At 45.0% G+C, this 24,382-nt stretch overlaps 1 protein-coding gene across 1 annotated transcript in view; it reads left to right on the forward strand.

The window, feature by feature from the left end:
* LOC109873931 (FRAS1-related extracellular matrix protein 2) overlaps positions 1 to 24,382 on the forward strand; it is a 271,004-nt gene that overhangs the window by 8,234 nt on the left and 238,388 nt on the right. The window contains 1 exon segment of the mRNA XM_031809088.1: positions 13,510 to 13,599. Within this exon segment, the coding sequence (XP_031664948.1) occupies positions 13,510 to 13,599 (90 nt within the window).

Below are 24,382 nucleotides of genomic sequence, written 5' to 3' on the forward strand. Positions count from 1 at the left end.
CAGGCAGACTAAAGCAAATTCACAAGGTATTTCAAATATGACAAATATTATTTGACCTCAGGTCTGCATGGTGGGAGCACAGTGTCTACCAACCTTTTTTTTTTTTAACTGTGGCAGACCTTGACCATTTTTCTTCTTCAGCAGCAGCATACCTAAAATGTCCTTATACATATTTTTAGTTATGAACCTCATCTCGTTTGATCCACATAGGCTCCAAATGTCCAAATCATCCAATCAAATCAAATCAAATTTTATTTGTCACATACACATGGTTAGCAGATGTTAATGCGAGTGTAGCGAAATGCTTGTCCAAATCATCTGAAAGTATCTAAAAAATAATTGTGAAGCAAAAAAAAATCACTTAAAAATGTTTTGAACATGATGCGTGACAAATGCTTTACATCGATCCCGTGAATTGAATGAGATTTGATTCCACAATGACACAACAGTAACTCTTACAAAAAAAAATGCAATTTTAAAACTACAGACTTTACCAAAAACACTACAGGAAATACTATAGTATTTAACCATAGTATACTATCATATTTTTTTCATGTTGGCCACAATAGTGCTCCCATGTCAAAACTCCATGTACATTCCACAGTACAGGTTAAAAAGTGAGTGTTCCAAAAAATGATCAAGACTAGGAGAAGTTTTGTGGCACCCCTGAGAGTTCCAAAAGGCACCCCTGAGAGTTCCAAAAGGCACCCCTGAGAGTTCCAAAAGGCACCCCTGAAAGTTCCAAAAGGCACCCCTGAGAGTTCCAAAAGGCACCCCTGAGAGTTCCAAAAGGCACCCCTGAGAGTTCCAAAAGGGACACCTGAGAGTTCCTAAAGGCACCCCTGAGAGTTCCAAAAGGCACCCCTGAGAGTTCCAAAAGGCACCCCTGAGAGTTCCAAAAGGCACCCCTGAGAGTTCCAAAAGGCACCCCTGAGAGTTCCAAAAGGCACCCCTGAGAGTTCCAAAAGGCACCCCTGAGAGTTCCAAAAGGCACCCCTGAGAGTTCCAAAAGGCACACCTGAGAGTTCCTAAAGGCACACCTGAGAGTTCCTCAAGGTACACCAGTTTGGGGAGATGTTTCATTCTGGGCTGCTTCCCAAATGGCAGTTCGGTACAGTGGCTTGTTCAATGAGACGAGCAAAGTAAAGGATCATGGGTAAGAGGTCAGAGTAAGTGTAGGTGTGTGTGCATGATTGTGTGTGTATGAGAGACGGCAATCAATCGAATAATGTAAGATAATTCTCTGTAAAACTCTTTGGAAGTGTAGTGATCTGTGTGAGATAATTCTCTGTAAAACTCTTTGGAAGTGTAGTGATATGTGTCTTTATGTGACATGCTGAGTGTGTTGTAAACACATTGTAGAGACAAGTCTAGGATTCAAACCCAGTCATACTAGGAGGCGAGGAGAGAGGCACCGAGGTGTGGAGGGTTGTGCTAGTATACATGTTCAAGTCGCGTCAGGAAGATTTTTTTTTTGCATTTTTGTTAACCTTAACCCTATTTTTCCTATCATGCTACGTTAATTATCCTAACCTCCTGCAAAGTTTCTCCTAACATGCTACAAAAGTCAATTCTGTCCGTAGCTGCATGCCATCTAGTCAAAATCGATGTGGAGGGTTAGCCAAGACTAGAAACAGAGGCAGGCAGACAGATGGAAGCAGAGGCTTCTCTTTCTGGAAGACAGAAAATTCTTCTGACAGCAACCAGAGTGTCACTGTGTCTGGGAAAGGGAGATAGGGGAGAAGGGGGAGAGGGAGGGATATACAGAGAGAGAGAGAGAGCGAGGGGGAGAGAGAGGGTGAAAAAAAAGAGGGGAGGAGGGGAGAGAGGGAAAGAGAGGGGGGGCACAGAGAAAGAAATGGAAAGACAAAAGGAAATATGCAAGGAGAGAGAGGAAGAGAGAGATAAAGAGAGAGATGGAAGAAGAGAAATAGATATGGGAGGAGAGAGAGACTCAGCAAACATTTTCATCAGAGGATGCAGCGAGGCGAAAGAGACACTCTTGTCTTTATTTACCCCTTCTACTACCCTGGTCTGGTCCCACGATGCACCTTGCTAAATATTTCATGACCTGAGTGCCCTACGGTTCAGAATGTTGACTTCTAGTTCTGCCAGGTCTCTGTGCCTTGTAGCTTCCATTAGGGGCTCATCTCAAAACTTCTAATTCTGCCAGGTCTTTCTGCCTTCTGCCTTACATTAGTATACTTTTAGATCTGCTATATCATGCGTTACGGCAGGGTCTCAATAGTATAAACTAACCCCCTCTCCTCGTCTCCTTTTAGATCTGCTATATCATGCGTTACGGCAGGGTCTCAATAGTATAAACTAACCCCCTCTCCTCGTCTCCTTTTAGATCTGCTATATCATGCGTTACGGCAGGGCCTCAATAGTATAAACTAACCCCCTCTCCTCGTCTCCTTTTAGATCTGCTATATCATGCGTTACGGCAGGGTCTCAATAGTGTTAACTAACCCCCTCTCCTCGTCTCCTTTTTAGATCTATATCATGCATTACGGCAGGGTCTCAATAGTATAAACTAACCCCCTTTCCTCGTCTCCTTTTAGATCTGCTATATCATGCATTACGGCAGGGTCTCAATAGTGTTAACTAACCCACCTCTCCTCGTCTCCTTTTTAGATCTATATCATGCATTACGGCAGGGTCTCAATAGTATAAACTAACCCCCTCTCCTCGTCTCCTTTTAGATCTGCCATAGCTACATGCCTTACATTGAGGCTGTGTCTCAAAACGTCAGAGTTTCTTCTTCTCCTTGTCTTCTTTTACATATTGTCTCCTTTTATACCAGGTCTATGTGCCTTGTGCTAGGGCCTCGTCTCAATACCAATACTTCAAGTTGTACCAGGTCTCTGTGCATTGTAGCTTCCATTAGGGGCTCGACTCAATACTTCTGGTTCTGCCCTGTTTCTGTGCCTTGTGTTAGGGCCCCATCTCAATACTTCTAGTTCTGCCATGTTTCTGTGCCTTGTGTTAGGGCCCCATCTCAATACTTCTAGTTCTGCCACGTTTCTGTGCGTTGTGTTAGGGCCCCATCTCAATACTTCTAGTTCTGCCATGTTTCTGTGCCTTGTGTTAGGGCCCCATCTCCATACTTCTAGTTCTGCCAAGTATCTGTGCGTTGTGTTAGGGCCCCATCTCAATACTTCTAGTACTGCCATGTTTCTGTGCCTTGTGTTAGGGCCCCATCTCCATACTTACAGTTCTGCCATGTTTCTGTGCCTTGTGTTAGGGCCCCATCTCAATACTTCTAGTTCTGCAAGTATCTGTGCCTTGTGCTAGGGCCCCATCTCAATACTTACAGTTCTGCCATGTTTCTGTGCCTTGTGTTAGGGCCCCATCTCAATACTTACAGTTCTGCCATGTTTCTGTGCCTTGTGTTAGGGCCCCATCTCAATACTTACAGTTCTGCCATGTTTCTGTGCCTTGTGCTAAGGCCCCATCTCAATACTTCTAGTTCTGCCATGTTTCTGTGCCTTGTGTTAGGGCCCCATCTCAATACTTCTAGTTCTGCAAGTATCTGTGCCTTGTGCTAGGGCCCCATCTCAATACTTACAGTTCTGCCATGTTTCTGTGCGTTGTGTTAGGGCCCCATCTCAATACTTCTAGTTCTGCCATGTTTCTGTGCCTTGTGTTAGGGCCCCATCTCAATACTTGAACAGTTAATATTAAAGCTCCCTGAAATTTTCCATACGCATAAAAAAATATTATTTCTCTCAAATTTTGTGCACAAATTTGTTTACATCCCTGTTAGTGAGCATTTCTCATTTGCCAAGATAATGCATCCACCTGACAGCTGTGACAAATCAGGAAGTCGATTAAACTGCACGATCATTACACAGGTGCACCTTGTGTAATGTGTTATGGGATAGGGGGCAGCATTTTCACTTTTGGATAAATAGTGTGCCCAATTTCAACTTCCTGCTACTCATCCCCAGAATATAAGATTTGCATATTGTTAGCAGCATGCCACCCTGCATACCACCGCTGGCTTGCTTCTGAAGCTAAGCAGGGTCGGTCCTGGTCAGCAGCATACCACCCTGCATACCACCGCTGGCTTGCTTCTGAAGCTAAGCAGGGTCGGTCCTGGTCAGCAGCATACCACCCTGCATACCACCGCTGGCTTGCTTCTGAAGCTAAGCAGGGTCGGTCCTGGTCAGCAGCATACCACCCTGCATACCACCGCTGGCTTGTTTCTGAAGCTAAGCAGGGTCGGTCCTGGTCAGCAGCATACCACCCTGCATACCACCGCTGGCTTGCTTCTGAAGCTAAGCAGGGTCGGTCCTGGTCAGAAGCATACCACCCTGCATACCACCGCTGGCTTGTTTCTGAAGCTAAGCAGGGTTGGTCCTGGTCAGCAGCATACCACCCTGCATACCACCGCTGGCTTGCTTCTGAAGCTAAGCAGGGTCGGTCCTGGTCAGCAGCATACCACCCTGCATACCACTGCTGGCTTGCTTCTGAAGCTAAGCAGGGTCGGTCCTGGTCAGTTCCTGGATGGGAGACCAGATGCTGCTGGAAATGGTGTTGAACGGCCAGTGGGAGGCACTCTTTCCTCTGGTCTAAAAAAATATCCCAATACCCCAGGGCAGTGATTGGGGACACTGGCCTGTGTAGGGTGCGGTCTTTCGGATGGGATGTTAAACAGGTGTCCTGACTCTCTGAGGTCAAAAGATTAAAAGTTAAAGATCCCATGGCACTTATTGTAAGAGTAGGGGTGTTAACCCCAGTGTCCTGGCTAAATTCCCAATCTGGCCCTCAAACCATCACGGTTACCTAATAATCCCCAGTTTACAATTGACTCCTCCTCTCCCCTGTAACTATTCCCCAGGTTGTTGCTGCAAATGAGAATGTTTTCTCAGTCAACTTACTTGGTAAAATAACAGATACATAAATACTTTTGGATAGAACCACTCTGAAGTTTCTAAAACTGTTTGAATCATGTCTGTGAGTATAACATAACTTATGTAGCAGGCAAAACCCCGAGGACAAACCATTCAGAATTTTTTTTTGTCTATTCAATGGGTATTTGTTGGGAAATCAGATTGCTAAGGGACCACTGGATGTCACCAGTCTTTAGAAATTGGTTGAGGTTATTCCTTTGTGTAATGAAGAAGTACGGCAATCTTGAACAAGTATCATGTCATGTGTACTGTTTGATAGAGGCGCAAGACCAGAAAGCATGCTTGAGTTTGTTGTCTTCCTGTATTGAACACAGATCATCCCGTCTTCAATTTGATTGATTATTTACGTTTAAAAATACCTAAAGTTGTATTACAAAAGCAGTTTGAAATGTTTTGGCAAAGTTTACAGGTAACTTTTGAGATATTTTGTCGTGACGTTGGTCAAGTTGGAACCAGTGTTTTTCTGGATCAAACGCAGCAAATAAATTGACATTTTGGATATATATCGACGGAATTAATCGAGCAAAAGGACCATTTGTGATGGTTATGGGACATATTGGAGTGCCAACAAAGGAAGCTCGTCAAAGGTAAGGCATGATTTATATTTTATTTCTGCATTTTGTGTCGCGCCTGCAGAGATGAAATATGCTACTCTCTCATTGTTTACTGTTGTGCTATCCTCAGATAATAGCATCTTATGCTTTTGCCGAAAAGCTTTTTGAAATCTGACATGTTGTCTGGATTCATAACGAGTGTAGCTTTAATTTGGTATCTTACATGTGTGATTTAATGAAAGTTAGATTTTTCTAGTATTTTATTAGAATTTTGGCGCTCTGCATTTTCCCTGGCTATTGGCCAGGTGGGGCGCTAGCGTCCAACCTATCCCAGAGAGGTATTAATGAAACAATGGACATATAACAAAACAAGAACAGCGTGTGGACAGGGGACCAACTGAGGAACAGACAGATATAGAGGGTCGATCAACAAAGTGAAGGTGTCCAGGTGAGTCCAATGAGCGCTGATGCGGGTAATGATGGTGACAGTGTGCATAATGATGGTGACAGTGTGCATAATGACGGGCAGCCTGGCAGAGACGTGAAGCGGGAGCAGTCGCTACAGTACCCCCCCCCCCCCCCCCCCCCCCCCCCAGCGTCCCAAACCTGACGGGGTGGCCGAGGCGTAGAAGCCTGACGATCCGGGTGAGGCGTGGAAGCCTGACGATCCGGGTGAGGCGTGGGGAGCCTGACGATACGGGTGAGGCGTGGGAGCCTGACGATCCGGCTGAGGCGTGAAAGCTTGACGATCCCGCTGAGCTGTGGGAGCCTGACAAGCCGGTTGAGGTGTGGGAGCCTGACAAGCCGGTTGAGATGTGGGAGCCTGACAAGCCGGTTGAGGTGTGGGAGCCTGACAAGCCGGGTTGAGGTGTGGGAGCCTGACAAGCCGGCTGAGGCAAGGAAACCTCTCGAGCCAGCTAAGTCGTGGAAGCCCAACGAGCCAGCTGAGGCACCCCCGGTTCATTGGTGGAGGCACCCGGACCCGATGAATAATTTGCAAATAAACTTTGAGAACTTGCACAATTGGTGGCTGACTAAATACTTTTTTGCCCCACTGTAATATCCATAATGACAAAGCAAAAACAGGTTTTCGAAATGTTTGCCTATTTATACAAAAAATATATATTTACATAAGTATTCAGACCCTTTAATCAGTACTTTGTTGAAGCACCTTTGGCAGTGATTACAGCCGCAAGTCTTCTTGGGTATGACTTGGGTATGACGCTTGGCATACCTGTATTTGGGGAGTTTCTCCCATTCTTCTCTGCTGATTATCTCAAGCTCTGTCAGGTTGGATGGGTTGTGTTGCTGCACAGCTATTTTCAGGTCTCTCCAGAGATGTTAGATCGGGTTCAAGTCCGGGCTCTAAGCTGGGCCACTCAAGAACATTCAGAACCACTCCTGCATTGTCTTGCCTGTGTGCTTAGGGTCGTTGTCTTGTTGGAAGTTGAATCTTCGCCTTCCAGTGCTCTGGAGCAGGTTTTCTTCATGGATCTCTCTGTACTTTTTCCCTCAATCCTGACTAGTCTCCCAGTGCCTTTTACTGAGGAGTGGCTTCCGTCTGGCCACCCTACTGTAAAGGCCTGATTGTTGGAGTGCTGCAGAGATCGTTGTCCTTTTTGGATGGTTCTCCCATCTCCACAGAGGAACTCTGGAGCTCTATCAGTGACCATTGGATTCTTGATGACCTCTCTGACCAAGGCCCTTCTCCCCCGATTGCTTAGTTTTGCTGGGCGGCCAGCTCTAGGAAGAGTCTTGGTTGTTCCAAACTTCCTCTATTTAAGAATGATGGAGGCCACTGTGTTCTTGGGGATCTTCAATGCTGCAGACATTTTTGGTACCCTTCCCCAGATCTGTGCCTCAACACAATCCTGTCTCGGAGCTCTACAATCAATTCCTTCAACCTCATGGCTTGGTTTTTGCTCTGACATGCACTGTCAACTGTGGAACCTTATATAGACAGGTGTGTGCCTTTCCAAATAATGTCCAATTAATTTAATTTACTATAAGGTGGACTCCAATCAAGTTGTAGAAACATCTCAAGGATAATCAATGGAAACAGGAAGCACCTGAGCTCAATTTCGAGTCTCATAGCAAACGGTCTGAATCCTGATGTAAATAAAGTAATTCTGTTTATTTGTAAGTTATTTTTACATTTCTGTTTATAATTAATTATTTGCTTCAAACAGCACTTGAGGATATTTTCGTAACCAGTGTGAAGTCTTACATGAAAGCTTTTCTCAATATCATCATGTTCTGATTTGACAGCTCTTTGCATTTCACTGTTGTTTAGACTGACTCATCGTTTTTCTTTGTAATAAAAGTCAGTAACAATAGAATTAGTTTAGAATCATTTTACTTTTTCTCAAAACTCAAGCTGTCTGCTACAGTATGTACTGTACAAGTTGTAGAAACATCTCAAGGAGGATCAATGGAAACAGGATGTGCCTGAGCTCAATTTCAAGTCTCATAGCAAAGGCTCTGAATACTTATGTAAATAAGGTATTTATGTTTATTTTAAAATTATTTTAAAATGTCTGTTTTTATAATTAAATTAATTATTGCACACATTTTAAATGATGCAAACGTTTCTGAAAATGTGTTTTTGCTCGTTATGGGGTGTAGATTGCTCAGGAAATGTTTTTATTTGATCAATTTTAGAATGAGGCTGTAACGTAACAAAATGTGGAAAAAGTCAAGAGCTCTGAATACTTTCCAAAGACAACAGTTATTTTACTACAATATGTATTCTATAGTTAACTGTAAGTACTACAGTAAATACTACAGTTTTCACTGTAGTGTTTTTCCTGACTTTAGACCACAAAAACACTACAGTGAATACTATAGTATTTATTTTATGTGTGCTGTTTCTTTCTGGTTGAGTCAATGCAGTACTATAACTTTCAACGGCTGGTTTCCTACTAGCAGATTAAGTCTAATTCTAAAATGTACTTTCAGTGGATTCTTATTGAACATTTTTAGTTTACCATTTTATTTAGGTTAAAAATGAATTGTCCAGTGGTTTATGTAATCTGGGTCCTGGAATCTTCTTGCCAGGTTTCCCAGACAGATTTAAAGAGATTGTCCATAAGATTTTTTTTTGCCAGTAGTTCAAGAGCCAAAACTGGTCCCCGAAAATTGCGTACTACATCATATCATACATCACATCATATCTGTAGCAGATATGTGCAGCACATCATTGCTCACTCTCAAATCAAAGTTTATTTGTCTCACAAGTTTTCAGATGTTAAAGCAGGTGCAGCGGAATACTCTCTCTGCTGTGTGTGCACTCAAATGGGAAGGGGCTGAAGCTCATTGGCTGGAACTCAAATAGGGGGCTGGCCCACGTGGGATTTTTTAAAAATTGAAAATGGTGCCAAACATCTTCCAGAGAAAAGTTGCTTAGGGATTTATTTCGTTGCTAGGTGAAGTTAAATTGTTATTCTGCTCATAGATTATGCATGTACCGCATGAAACACAGTTCCGGAGCATGTCTTTAAGTCTATATTTCTGTAAAAAAAATAAACTTTCAGTGTATATTCTCTATTCAACCCAGAAGTAGGCTTAATTATTCTGTCTCTGGAATACTGTCCCTCAGAGTTGATAAACCCACGCTGGAGGGGTGATAAGAAATGGAAACAGCAACTCAGCGTGATACGAGAGCGAGAAATACACACGCACACGCGCACACACACACACGTACACACACACACACACACACACACACACACACACACACACACACACACACACACACACACACACACACACACACACACACACACACACACACACACACACGTACACACACACACACACACGTACACACACACACACACACACACACTCACACACACACACACACGTACACACACGATACAAGAGGCAGAGTGCTGCTGTTACAGCAAAGCTGATTGATACGTTTGCAAAGTGGGACACCTTCCGTCTTTTAACAATGATATGACAGAGAGAGAGAGAGAGACAGAGAGACAGAGACCGAGAGAGAGAGAGAACCAGTGGGAGAGAGAGGCAGAGAGAGTTAGAGAGAGAGAGAGAGAGAGAACCAGTGGGAGAGAGAGAGAGAACCAGTGGGAGAGAGAGGCAGGATGGGACAGCTTCCGTCTTTAAACAATGATATGACAGATAGATAGAGAGAACGAGGGAGAGGAAGATAGAGAGAGAGAACGAGACAGAGAGAGAGAACGAGACAGAGAGAGAGAACGAGACAGAGAGATAATCAGTGGGTGAGCCAGTCTTAAAGGATAATTCCACCACTTTTCAACTGCATCATTATCTCCAGCACCAGTGAGAAAACGGTACATTTCTATGTTGTATTGGGAAAAAAAAAAGTTAACCACTTCCACACGCTGACGTCATCAAAAGTGATTTTCAAACACGATGCGATATACACTAAGTGCACAAAACATTAGGAACCTTTTCCTAATATTGGGGTTGCACCGTCGAATCAGCCTCAATTCCTGCAAGGTTTCGAAAGCATTTCACAGGTATGCTTATTGACTCCAATGCTTCCCACAGTTGTGTCAAGTTGGCTGGATGTCCTTTGAGTGGTGGACCGTTCTTGATACACAGAGGAAACTGTTGAGTGTGGAATAACCCAGCAGCGTTACAGTTCTTGACACAAACCGGTACGCCTGGCACCTACTACCATACACAGTTCAAATGCACTTAAATCTTTTGTCTTGCTCATAAACCCTATGAATGGCACACATACACAATACATGTCTCAATTGTCTCAAGGATTAAAAATCCTTATTAAACCTGTCTCCTCCCCTCCATCTACACCGATGTAAGTGGATTTAACAAGTATGGATCATAGCGTTCACCTGGATTGACCTTGACAGTCTATGTCCTGGAAAGAACAGGTGTTCTTAATGTTTTGTACACTCAGTGTATATAGTGTATATACATGTAACTGCCAAAGTAAAGGAAACACTTGAGGCATACAAAGAAAGAACAGGTGTTCTTAATGTTTTGTACACTCAGTGTATATAGTGTATATACAGGTAACTGCCAAAGTAAAGGAAACACTTCTCGTAAATGAGGCATACAAAGTGTATTGAAAGCAGATGCTTTCACATAAAGGTGTGGTTCCTGAGTTAAATATGACTTTAAACTCCCATCATGCTTAGGGTCGTGTATAAAAATGCTAGGCAGGGCATTATATTGGACATTGTGTTAATTTAGCTTCCACACACTATGGTTCAAACAGTAGCTCCTTTTTTCTTTTTTACAAAAAAAACATGTATTTTTATCCACAGACCAATGCACTTCTTTCACTGGTTTGGTGCTAGAGATAAAGAGTATTATGTTTTTTTAAAAAGTGGTGTAATAGTCCTTTAATGCTTATTCGTTTCAAACAGCACTTGAGGATATTTTCGTAACCAGTGTGAAGTCTTACATGAAAGCTTTTCTCAATATCATCATGTTCTGATTTGACAGCTCTTTGCATTTCACTGTTGTTTAAACTGACTCATCGTTTTTCTTTGTAATAAAAGTCAGTAACAATAGAATTAGTTTAGAATCATTTTACTTTTTCTCAAAACTCAAGCTGTCTGCTACAGTATGTACTGTACAAGTTGTAGAAACATCTCAAGGAGGATCAATGGAAACAGGATGTGCCTGAGCTCAATTTCAAGTCTCATAGGAAACGGTCTGAATACTTACGTAAATGAGATAATTCAGTTTTGTATTTCTTTATTACATTTGCAACAATAAAAATGAATAATGTTTTTTTTTTGCTTTGTGATTATGGGGTATTGTGTGTAGATTGATGAGGAATAAATGTCATCCATTTTAAGGCTGTAACGTAACAACGTGTGAAAAACATCAAGTGGTCTGAATACTTTCCGAATGCACTGTAAATATGCTAAATAGTAAACCATAGGAGAACCTCCTCCTCCTCCAGATAGGATACTCTTCCAAATGAATTAATAAGAAAGTAACCAACCAATGCATTGTAAATTACTGTCAAATTTTAATTAATAGGCCTTTATTTCCTTCAATCACTTGACACAGCTGGTTCGTATTAGAGACAGGCTTCTATTTTCAGGTGTCTTTTCCTTATTTGCAAACGACTTTTGCGCACAAATCTTTTTTTGTGAAAAGACTACCTCACTGACCAGTATGACCAGAATAAGCATTAAAATAATAACAAAAACATCGCAGATCAGACTTGCAAAGATTAGGCAGCCTATCATACATCTATCATATAGCCTCGCTATTGTTATTTTACTGCTGCTCTTTAATTATTTGTTACTCTAATTATTATTATTTAATTTTAATTTTTTTTTACTTATCTATTTTTAAGATATTTTTCTTAAAAGTGCATTGTCGGTTAAGGGTTTGTTAAAATAAACATTTCACTGTAAGGTTTTATTCGGTTTACTACATATTCGGCACATGTGACAAATACAATTTGATTTGATACACCCCCAATTTCATGCTTCAGAACCGTGGAGAGCAGTACTTTCTCCTCTTCCTCCCCCTCCTCCTTCTCCTCTTCCTCCCCCTCCTCCTTATGAACCTCCTCCTCCTCCTCCTCCTGGAGAGCCAGTACCGGTAGCATTCATGTCGTGTTTTTCTTTTTGGTTAGCAACGATGACAGAGTATTTAGAACATGTAAATAAACCATGTATTTAGACGTTTATTTCACAAAAGGCATTTAGATTTGCTGTAATGGTTCCCGGCTAGTAAAAGGGTCAAGCGGCTATTTGAGACTTCTTTTCAGTTTTTATGGGAATGCATATTTATTGAAACCCCATCGCCCCTATGAAGAGTAGTGTGGGCTATTAATGACGCCTCCACCATATGTTTCTCTCATCCCTATGAAGCAGTTTAAAAAAAAATATATATAAACACTGTTCTTGGCGGTGAAAGTGGAAATTTTCTAAAGGTTGAAGGAAGGGGTGACGGTGGACATTTTCTGAAGACTGACATACATGTTCAAGGATCTACAGGAGTACACACCAAGTATACACATACTGTACATACCCATATAAATACAAATAACCGAAAGACATCTTTCTATTTGATGAAATAGCCTTTGTAAAAAAAGATCCATGACATATGAGGAGCATTATTAAGATCACTAGTATGCTAGAGGTTTATTTTCGGTTCAGAAAACAGATGGTCAATTAACATGTTCTCCTACCCTCTTCCTCCTTGTTCTTCATCTTCTTCCCCCTCATCCTCCTCTTCCCCCTCCTATTCCTCCTCATCTTCCTCCTCCCGCTATTTTTCTTCTTCCTCATCTTCCTCCTTCTCCTCATCCTCCCGCTCCTTCTCTTCTTCTTCCTCTTCCTCCCCCTCATCTTCCTCCTCCTTTTTCTCTCCCCCTCCTACTTCTCCTCTTCCTTCTCCTCCTCCTTCTCCTCCTCTTCCTCCTCTTCCTCTTCCTCCTCCTCTTCCTCTTCCTCCTCCTTCTCCTCTTCCTTCTCCTCCTTCTCCTCCTCTTCCTCTTCCTCCTCCTCTTTCTGCTCTTCCTTCTCCTCCTCCTCCTCTTCCTCCTCCTCTTCCTCTTCCTCCTCGTTCTCCTCTTCCTTCTCCTCCTCTTCCTCCTCTTCCTCTTCCTCCTCCTCTTCCTCTTCCTCCTCCTTCTCCTCCTCTTCCTCTTCCTTCTCCTCTTTCTGCTCTTCCTTCTCCTCCTCCTCCTCCTCTTCCTCTTCCTCCTCCTCTTTCACCTCCTCCTCTTCCTCTTCCTCCTCCTCTTCCTCTTCCTCCTCCTTCTCCTCTTCATTCTCCTCCTCTTCCTCCTCTTCCTCCTCCTCTTCCTCCTCTTCCTCCTCCTTCTCCTCTTCCTCCTCCTCCTCCTCTTTCTCTTCCTCCTTTTCCCCTTCCTCCTCCTCCTCTTTCTCCTCCTCCTTCTCCTCCTCTTCCTCTTCCTCTTCCTTCTCCTCCTCTTCCTCCTCTTCCTCCTCTTCCTCCTCTTCCTCTTCCTCCTCCTCTTCCTCCTCTTCCTCCTCCTTCTCCTCCTCCTCCTCCTCCTTTTCCCCTTCCTCCTCCTCCTCTCTTTGCAGCTGACATTGATGACCTAAAGATCTGCTATGTGTTAAGAAATGAAGAGAGGGCAACCACAGACCTCTTCCTCTTCTCTGTTGAAGACAACGGTAAGACTGTCACCCTGTTGACACACACACACGCTATGCAGTCTACTCAGTACTGCATATTTTTCAGCAAAATATTAAATGCTGCACTTCTTGTTGTTTGTCTCCTGCATAGTTACCAGTTTGTTGTCATGGAATTAGAGATGTTATGATTGATTGCAGATAAAGGACATCATGTGAATAGCTGGAGGTAATATTGAAACAGCAATGAGAAAAAAAAGACTAATCACTGTAGACTGTAGAGGAACCCATGAGACTCTAAGACATGTAGACATGTACTGTACATTTTGAATTCACGTGGAATTATAATGGAAAACAGATACAAAATGGCAGTTTAATCATTAAGAAAAATGGTCCAATTGTCACATCCCCACTATGTATTAGCGACACACACACACACACACACACACACACACACACACACACACACACACACACACACACACACACACACACACACACACACACACACACACACACGCACACACACACACACACACGGGGTTAAAGGGTTGTCACAAAGCAGTGGTTGATATTGAAGTCCTCTGACCAGTCAGTCAAAGCGGCTGATAATGAGAGCCTATGGCTAACTAGAGGGGCTCCTTGTGTGTGTGTGTGTGTGTACGTGTGTGTGTGTGTGTATACTTGTGCGCGTGTTTGTGTGCATCGTCAGGGAGCGATTAATAATGATAGCTCAGGGTTGTAAAAGTGGGGCAGTGCCCCAAGCAACAGACAAGTAATTACTGACATTACATATTATAGGGCTGTGTTACAGGGGAAGACTGGGGACATTTTTACAGGGCTGTGTTAGTGGGGTAGACTGGGGACATTTTTACAGGGCTGTGGTAGTGGGGAAGACTGGGGACAGACACATTTTTACAGGGCTGTGTTAGTGGGGTAGACTGGGGACATTTTTACAGGGCTGTGGTAGAGTGGATGACTAGGGACAGACACATTTTTACAGGGCTGTGGTAGTGGGGAAGACTGGGGACAGACACATTTTTACAGGGCTGTGTTAGTGGGGTAGACTGGGGACATTTTTACAGGGCTGTGGTAGAGTGGATGACTAGGGACAGACACATTTTTACAGGGCTGTGGTAGAGTGGATGACTGGGGACAGACACATTTTTACAGGGCTGTGGTAGAGTGGATGACTAGGGACCTGTTAACAGGTTGAACATGTGGACTGACTGTAGTTAACTGTCGTATTTTGACTGGAGGGAGGGTTTGTTCCCATGCTGACAGGAGTAGGTGGGTGTGATTGGCGATGGGGGTGGGTTGGGGTGGTAGGGCAGTGTGTCTATGTGACGTATGTGAATTCCTAACCACAAATGACATGTTAAATGGTCCCTAACCCTATCACCTCACCCATGAACCCTTAACCTTGCCCTAGGCTAAGAACCAATACTTTAGAATGACCTATAACCCTGAGAACCAATAGCTAAGAATAACCTATAACCCTGAGAACCAATAGCTAAGAATGACCTATAACCCTGAGAACCAATAGCTAAGAATAACCTATAACCCTGAGAACCAATAGTTAAGCATGACCTATAACCCTGAGATCCAATAGCTAAGAATAACCTATAACCCTGAGAACCAATAGCTAAGAATGACCTATAACCTTGAGAACCAATAGCTAAGAATAACCTATAACCCTGAGAACCAATAGCTAAGAATGACCTATAACCCTGAGAACCAATAGCTAAGAATAACCTATAACCCTGAGAACCAATAGTTAAGCATGACCTATAACCCTGAGATCCAATAGCTAAGAATAACCTATAACCCTGAGAACCAATAGTTAAGCATGACCTATAACCCTGAGATCCAATAGATAAGAATGACCTATAACCCTGAGAACCAATAGCTAAGAATGACCTATAACCCTGAGAACCAATAGCTAAGAATAACCTATAACCCTGAGAACCAATAGCTAAGAATGACCTATAACCCTGAGAACCAATAGCTAAGAATAACCTATAACCCTGAGAACCAATAGTTAAGCATGACCTATAACCCTGAGATCCAATAGCTAAGAATAACCTATAACCCTGAGAACCAATAGTTAAGCATGACCTACAGTATAACCCTAGATAAATAGTGAAATGACAATTTCCTAAAGTACTTGTTTGTTCATTTCTGCAACAGATGCTGATCTAATGATATCTAATATCTAGTTCGGCCATGTAGAGATTACCATATCAATGGCCATCTATTGACCCCTACCTCAATAACTCCATCCAGCCCTCTAACCCAGCCCCTTAGCCCCCGATTTAACTGTTAATACAGCCACAGACCACCCCTGCACCGCCTTACAGACCCCACCCAGCCCTTTAACCCAGACCCCTAACCCTCTGTCCCTAGCCAGCAAACAATAATGAGTCATTGACACAACGTCTCAAGAACGTTCAGGGAACGTTCAGGGGACCACGACACAACATTCCAAAACATTCTAAAAACGTCTTCGAGGATGACCCCGGGACAAACCGGAAACCCCAGAGAACATTCCCTTGGGACCATCATGCGACGTCCTAAGGGAACGTCCTAAAAAAGTCCTGAGAATGTCCTAAAAAAGTCCTGAGAACGTCCTAAAAAAAGCCCTGAGAACGTCCTAAAAAAAGTCTCCTGACATGGTCCTTAGTGACATCCTGGTAACTTATAGGGTACTACACAAAGGTCCCCCAGAGAACGTTACCTTGAACGTCATTGGGATAACCCTTAAGGGACCCAATGGGAATGTCGCTGAATGCCCTCAGGATGTCTCCAGTTTGCTGGGTAAACCTCAAAACCATATATATAACCCTCAATACAGCTCAGGTCCCAGCCACCACCATACAAATCTGCTACCCCATTAAAACCCCCAGTCACCCCCATACAACTCCACTACCCCTTACACTACCCCATTAATGACCCAGCCACCCCCATACAACTCTACTACCCCATTAAACCCCCCAGCCACCCCATACAACTCCACTAACCCTTCCACCACCCCATTAAAAGCCCCAGCCACTCCCATACAACTCCACTACCCCTTCCACTACCCCATTAAAAACTCCAGCCACCCCCATACAACTCCACTACCCCATTAAAACCCCTAGGCACCACCATACAACTCTACTACCCCATTAAAACCCCCAGTCACCCCCATACAACTCCACTACCCCTTCCACTACCCCATTAAAAACCCCAGCCACCCCCATACAACTCCACTACCCCATTAAAACCCCCAAGTCACCCCCAAATAACTCCACTACCCCATTAAAGACCCAGCCACCCCCATGCAACTCTACTACCCCATTAAAACCCCCAGACAACCCCAAACAACTCCACTACCCCATTAAAGACCCAGCCACCCCCAAACAACTCTACTACCCCATTAAACCCCCAGCCACCCCCATACAACTCCACTACCCCTTCCACTACCCCATTAAAACCCCCAGCCACCCCCACACAACTCCACTACCTCATTAAACCCCCAGCCACCCCCACACAACTCTACTACCCCATTAAAACCCCCAGCCACCTCCACACAACTCCACTACCCCATTAAAACCCCCAGCCACTCCCACACAACTCCACTACCCCTTCCACTACCACATTAAAACCTCCAGCCACCCCCACACAACTCCACTACCCCATTAAAACCCCCAGCCACTCCCACACAACTCTACTACCCCATTAAAACCCCCAGCCACTCCCACACAACTCCACTACCCCATTAAAACCCCCAGCCACCCCCACACAACTCCACTACCCCATTAAAACCCCCAGCCACCCCCACACAACTCCACTACACCATTAAAACCCCCAGCCACCCCCACACAAATCCACTACCCCATTAAAACCCCCAGCCACCCCCACACAACTCCACTACCCCATTAAAACCCCCAGCCACCCCCACACAACTCCACTAACCTGTTAAAACCCCCAGCCACCCCCACACAACTCCACTACCCCATTAAAACCCCCAGCCACCCCCATACAACTCCACTACCCCTCCACTACCCCATTAAAACCCCCAGCCACCCCCACACAACTCCACTACCCCATTAAAACCCCCAGCCACTCCCACACAACTCCACTCCCCCTTCCACTACCACATTAAAACCCCCAGCCACTCCCACACAACTCCACTCTCCCTTCCACTACCCCATTAAAACCCCCAGCCACCCCCACACAACTCCACTACCCCATTAAAACCCCCAGTCACCCCCACACAACTCCACTACCCCATTAAAACCCCCAGCCACCCCCACACAACTCCACTACCCCGTTAAAACCCCCAGCCACCCCCAGCCACCCCACCACCACCTTACATACAAATGGCATACCGCTGCTTTATCTAGGGGTAGCTTAAAAAGCCTCCTTTTAATCTTAATACTCAACCACCCTTCTCTCTGTGTGTGTGTGTGTGTGTGTGTGTGTGTGTGTGTGTGTGTGTGGGGGGGGGGGGGGGGGGTTCCCTGATTAGAGGGTGTCTGAACAGAGAGGGTGACATTGCTTTGGTACAAAGAGCCCTCTGAAGTAACGGGAGTCGCTATGTAAAGGATTATATTACGTTACCACACACACACACACACACACACACACACACACACACACACAGTCTCATGCCAATCCTGAGTTGTAACGATTGTTTTACTTTCATACCTCTGTGACTATCTAACATCTAATACAGATTTCTAATAGTGATTTGTGTTCTGTCTCCATGTCTTGTTCCTTGTCTGTTAAGCCTGGTTCAGATACAACAGCAGACAGACAACTAGCCGGTTATAGAAGCTAACTAAAGACGGGGTATTCAGATCAAAAAGATGGTTGGGACCATTTCCACACGGTGCTTCTTAACAATGACCTGATGAACTTGTTGTAACAAATGAGTATCATGAAAGACATGCACCAGAAACAGGCCTAAACTTTGTGAATTGTCAATTATCAGCAAGTTAGGCTACCTAACTGCAGCAAAAAATAGCCAGCTAGCTGTATGTCTGGTTATCCAGCTAGCTGTCTGCCTGGTTAGCTAGCTAGCTGTCTGCTTGGTTAGCCAGCTAGCTGTCTGCCTGGTTAGCTAGCTAGCTGTCTGCTTGGTTAGCCAGCTAGCTGTCTGCCTGGTTAGCTAGTTGTATCTGAACAGGTCTGCTATGATCCTGTCTCGTCTGTTGTATCTGAACAGGTCTGGTAGGGTCCTGTCTCGTCTGTTGTATCTGAACAGGTCTGGTAGGATCCTGTCTCGTCTGTTGTATCTGAACAGGTCTGGTAGGATCCTGTCTCATCTGTTGTATCTGAACAGGTCTGGTAGGATCCTGTCTCATCTGTTGTATCTGAACAGGTCTGGTAGGATCCTGTCTCGTCTGTTGTATCTGAACAGGTCTGGTAGGATCCTGTCTCGTCTGTTGTATCTGAACAGGTCTGGTAGGATCCTGTCTCGTCTGTTGTATCTGAACAGGTCTGGTATGGTCCTGTCTCGTCTGTTGTATCTGAACAGGTCTGGTAGGGTCCTGTCTCGTCTGTTGTATCTGAACAGGTCTGGTAGGGTCCTGTCTCTTCTGTTGTATCTGAACAGGTCTGGTAGGGTCCTGTCTCGTCTGTTGTATCTGAACAGGTCTGGTAGGGTCCTGTCTCGTCTGTTGTATCTGAACAGGTCTGGTAGGGTCCTGTCTCGTCTGTTGTATCTGAACAGGTCTGGTAGGGTCCTGTCTCGTCTGTTGTATCTGAACAGGTCTGCTATGGTCCTGTCTCGTCTGTTGTATCTGAACAGGTCTGGTAGGGTCCTGTCTCGTCTGTTGTATCTGAACAGGTCTGGTAGGGTCCTGTCTCGTCTGTTGTATCTGAACAGGTCTGGTATGGTCCTGTCTCGTCTGTTGTATCTGAACAGGTCTGGTAGGGTCCTGTCTCATCTGTTGTATCTGAACAGGTCTGGTAGGGTCCTGTCTCATCTGTTGTATCTGAACAGGTCTGGTAGGGTCCTGTCTCGTCTGTTGTATCTGAACAGGTCTGGTAGGGTCCTGTCTCGTCTGTTGTATCTGAACAGGTCTGGTATGGTCCTGTCTCGTCTGTTGTATCTGAACAGGTCTGGTATGGTCCTGTCTCGTCTGTTGTATCTGAACAGGTCTGGTAGGGTCCTGTCTCATCTGTTGTATCTGAACAGGTCTGGTATGGTCCTGTCTCGTCTGTTGTATCTGAACAGGTCTGGTATGGTCCTGTCTCGTCTGTTCTATCGGAACAGGTCTGGTATGGTCCTGTCTCGTCTGTTGTATCTGAACAGGTCTGGTATGGTCCTGTCTCGTCTGTTGTATCTGAACAGGTCTGGTAGGGTCCTGTCTCGTCTGTTGTATCTGAACAGGTCTGGTAGGGTCCTGTCTCGTCTGTTGTATCTGAACAGGTCTGCTATGGTCCTCCTCTGGGAAGAGTATCTTTAGAGTCTGTGAATTGTCTAGTTTTTAATATTTTACTATGTGTAAATGCTATTGAACCTTTTGCGTTCAAATATATTTTAGTGTTTGATCAGTGAGAAAAGGATGAAAGGATATATTTTTAGAGTATTCAAACTTTACTTAAGTTTAGATGTATACTTATTTACCAGCAGAGAGTAGCAGCACACCTCTATGTGTGTGTGTGTGTGTGTGTGTGTCTCTCTCAGGTTCATTACTGGCTGTGTTCCTGGCAGTACTTCACGACTACTCTTATGCATAAACATGCTGTTGCTATGGTTACCCTCAGTTGTCTCAACCCCTGACCTCTCTCTGTTAGCTAACCTGCCCATATTGGTTTACCTAAGAGTGGCAACACACACACACACACACGCACACACACATGCACACACACATCCCCTGGCTGATGACAGTAATCCGTTGTCACTACATTTTCCCTCTCCCTCCCTCTCCCTTTCACGTTATCTCTCCATACTTATCCTCATCCATCTCTTCCCCTTTACCCACCCTCCCTCCCTCCCTCCCTCCCTCCCTCTCTCTCTCTCCCCTCCCTCTCTCTCTCTCTCTCTCTCTCTCTCTCTCTCTCTCTCTCTCTCTCTCTCTCTCTCTCTCTCTCTCTCTCTCTCTCTCTCTCTCTCCTCTCTCTCTCTCTCTCTCTCTCTCTCTCTCTCTCTCTCTCTCACTTTCCCTCTCCCCTCCCTCCCTCCCTCTCTCTCTCTCTCTCTCTCTCTCTCTCTCTCTCTTCCTCTCTCGCTCTCTCTTTCTCCTCTTAACCTTTTACATTTTATCAGATGCTCTTATCCAGAGCGATTTACATTTGTGCATTTATCTTTAAGATAGCTAGGTGAGACATATCACAACATATCACAATTGTAGCAAGAACATTTCCCCTCAACATCGTAGCTGTCCTGACATTAAGGGGAAGCTTGTTCCACCATTGGGGTGCCAGAACAGAGAGGAGTTTTGACTGGGCTGTGTGGGCGTTGCCCTCCCATAGGAGTTTTGACTGGGCTGTGTGGGCGTTGCCCTCCCACAGGAGTGGGGAGTTTTGATTGGGCTGTGTGGGCGTTGCCCTCCCATAGGAGTGGGAAGTTTGACTGGGCTGTGTGGGCGTTGCCCTCCCATAGGAGTGGGGAGTTTGACTGGGCTGTGTGGGCGTTGCCCTCCCATAGGAGTGGGGAGTTTTGACTGGGCTGTGTGGGCGTTGCCCTCCCATAGGAGTGGGGAGTTTTGACTGGGCTGTGTGGGCGTTGCCCTCCCATAGGAGTGGGAGGTTTCGCCCCACAGCTCGCCCCACAGTTTGGGAAACACTATTGTAGAGCATGCAAATGTCCTTTGCACTCTGGCAAAGGGGACACTGTGGAGTTGTCAACCGTGATGCAGAGGTCTTGGAGCGGGTAGGCCTTTCCCGGGAGGAAGAGCAGCTTCTGTTTTGTTGAGGTTGAGGCTTGAGGTGGTGGGCCGAGTTCCAAGATGAGATGTGTGCCAGGCATGTGGAGATGCATGTTGCCACCTGGGTGTCAGAAGGGGGCAAGAAGACAATTATCTCTTCAGATTAAGCATGAACATAACCTTAAATATCCTTAAAACATTATCAACAAAAACAACAACACGTCAACAAAGCAAAATGAAAACCTAAAACTGCTACAGAGATACTCTACATGACCAAAAGTATGTGGACACCTGCTCGTCGAACATCTCATTCCAAAATCATGGGGTTTAACATGGAGTTGGTCCCCCCTTTGCTGCTATAACAGGTAGGCCGTCATTGTTCTTATTTGACTTGCCTAGTTAAATAAAGGTTAAATATTTTATTTTATTTTATAAATAACAGCCTCTACTCTTCTGGGAAGACATTCAACTAGATGTTGGAACATTGCTGCTGCTATAACAGCCTCCACTCTTCTGGGAAGGCTTTCCACTAGATGTTGGAACATTGCTGCTATAACAGCCTCTACTCTTCTGGGAAGGCTTTCCACTAGATGTTGGAACATTGCTGCTATAACAGCCTCCACTCTTCTGGGAAGGCTTTCCACTAGATGTTGGAACATTGCTGCTATAACAGCCTCCACTCTTCTGGGAAGGTTTTCCACTAGATGTTGTAACATTGCTGCTATAACAGCCTCCACTCTTCTGGGAAGGCTTTCCACTAGATGTTGTAACATTGCTGCTATAACAGCCTCCACTCTTCTGGGAAGGCTTTCCACTAGATGTTGGAACGTTGCTGCTATAACAGCCTCCACTCTTCTGGGAAGGCTTTCCACTAGATGTTGGAACATTGCTGTTATAACAGCCTCCACTCTTCTGGGAAGGCTTTCCACTAGATGTTGGAACGTTGCTGCTATAACAGCCTCCACTCTTCTGGGAAGGCTTTCCACTAGATGTTGGAACGTTGCTGCTATAACAGCCTCCACTCTTCTGGGAAGGCTTTCCACTAGATGTTGGAACATTGCTGCTATAACAGCCTCCACTCTTCTGGAAGGCTTTCCACTAGATGTTGGAACGTTGCTGCTATAACAGCCTCCACTCTTCTGGGAAGGTTTTCCACTAGATGTTGGAACATTGCTGCTATAACAGCCTCCACTCTTCTGGAAGGCTTTCCACTAGATGTTGGAACGTTGCTGCTATAACAGCCTCCACTCTTCTGGGAAGGCTTTCCACTAGATGCTGGAACGTTGCTGCTATAACAGCCTCCACTCTTCTGGGAAGGCTTTCCACTAGATGTTGTAACATTGCTGCTATAACAGCCTCCACTCTTCTGGGAATGCTTTCCACTAGATGTTGGAACGTTGCTGCTATAACAGCCTCCACTCTTCTGGGAAGGCTTTCCACTAGATGTTGGAACATTGCTGTTATAACAGCCTCCACTCTTCTGGGAAGGCTTTCCACTAGATGTTGGAACGTTGCTGCTATAACAGCCTCCACTCTTCTGGGAAGGCTTTCCACTAGATGTTGTAACATTGCTGCTATAACAGCCTCCACTCTTCTGGGAAGGCTTTCCACTAGATGTTGTAACATTGCTGCTATAACAGCCTTCCACTCTTCTGGGAAGGCTTTCCACTAGATGTTGGAACGTTGCTGCTATAACAGCCTCCACTCTTCTGGGAAGGCTTTCCACTAGATGTTGGAACATTGCTGCTATAACAGCCTCCACTCTTCTGGAAGGCTTTCCACTAGATGTTGGAACGTTGCTGCTATAACAGCCTCTACTCTTCTGGGAAGGCTTTCCACTAGATGTTGGAACGTTGCTGCTATAACAGCCTCCACTCTTCTGGGAAGGAGGCTGTTGGAACATTGCTGCAGGGACTTGCTTCCATTCAGCCACAAGTTTATTAGTGAGGTCGGGCACTGATGTTGGGCGATTTGGCCTGGCTCGCAGGCAGTGTTCCAATTCATCCCAAAGGTGTTCAATGGGGTTGAGGTCAGGGCTTTGCACGGGGGCAATGCCGTGCTGAAACAGGAAAGGGCCTTCCCCCAAACTGTTGTCACAAAGTTGGAACCACAGAATCGTCTAGAATGTCATTGTATGCTGTAGTGATAAGATTTCCCTTCACTGGAAGTAACGGGCCAAACCCAAACCATGAAAAACAGCCCCAGACTAATATTCCTCCTCTTCACAGTTGTCACTATGCATTCAGGCAGGTAGCGTTCTCCTGACATCCGCCAAACCCAGATTTGTCCGTCGGACTGCCAGATTCTGAAGTGTGATTCATCACTCCAGAGACGTTTCCACTTCACAATAACAGCACTTATAGTTGACCGGGACAGCTCTAGCAGGGCAGAGATTTGACAAACTGACTTGTTGGAAAGGTGACACCCTGTGACGGTGCCACATTGAAAGTCACTGAGCTCTTCAGTGTGGGCCATTCTACTGCCATTGTTTGTCTATGGAGATTGCCTGGCGGTGTACTTGATTTTATGCACCTGTCAGCAACGGGTGTGGCTGAAATAGAGGAATCCACTCATTTGAAGGGGTGTCCACATACTTTTGGCCATGTGGTGAAGATGTTATTGTATTTCTGAGATCTCCTGTCATGTCACAAATCATTTCTATGTCGCTCAAATTCACCCTTTTCCTTTCATCCTTTTCCACATTCTTCCTCCTCTATACCCTGTCTTTACCAGTACTCTTCCTCCTCTTCCTCCTCTATACCCTGTCTATAACAGTACTCTCCCTCCTCTTTATTCCCCCTTTACCATGACTCTTCCTCCTCCTCCTCTTTATTCCCCCTTTACCAGGACTCTTCCTCCTCTTCTTCCTCTTTATTCCCCCTTTACCAGGACTCTTCCTTCTCTTCTTCCTCTTTATTCCCCCTTTACCAGGACTCTTCCTCCTCTTCTTCCTCTTTATTCCC

This window comes from Oncorhynchus kisutch, linkage group LG29 (genome assembly GCF_002021735.2).
Source record: "Oncorhynchus kisutch isolate 150728-3 linkage group LG29, Okis_V2, whole genome shotgun sequence".
Taxonomy (NCBI): domain Eukaryota; kingdom Metazoa; phylum Chordata; class Actinopteri; order Salmoniformes; family Salmonidae; genus Oncorhynchus; species Oncorhynchus kisutch.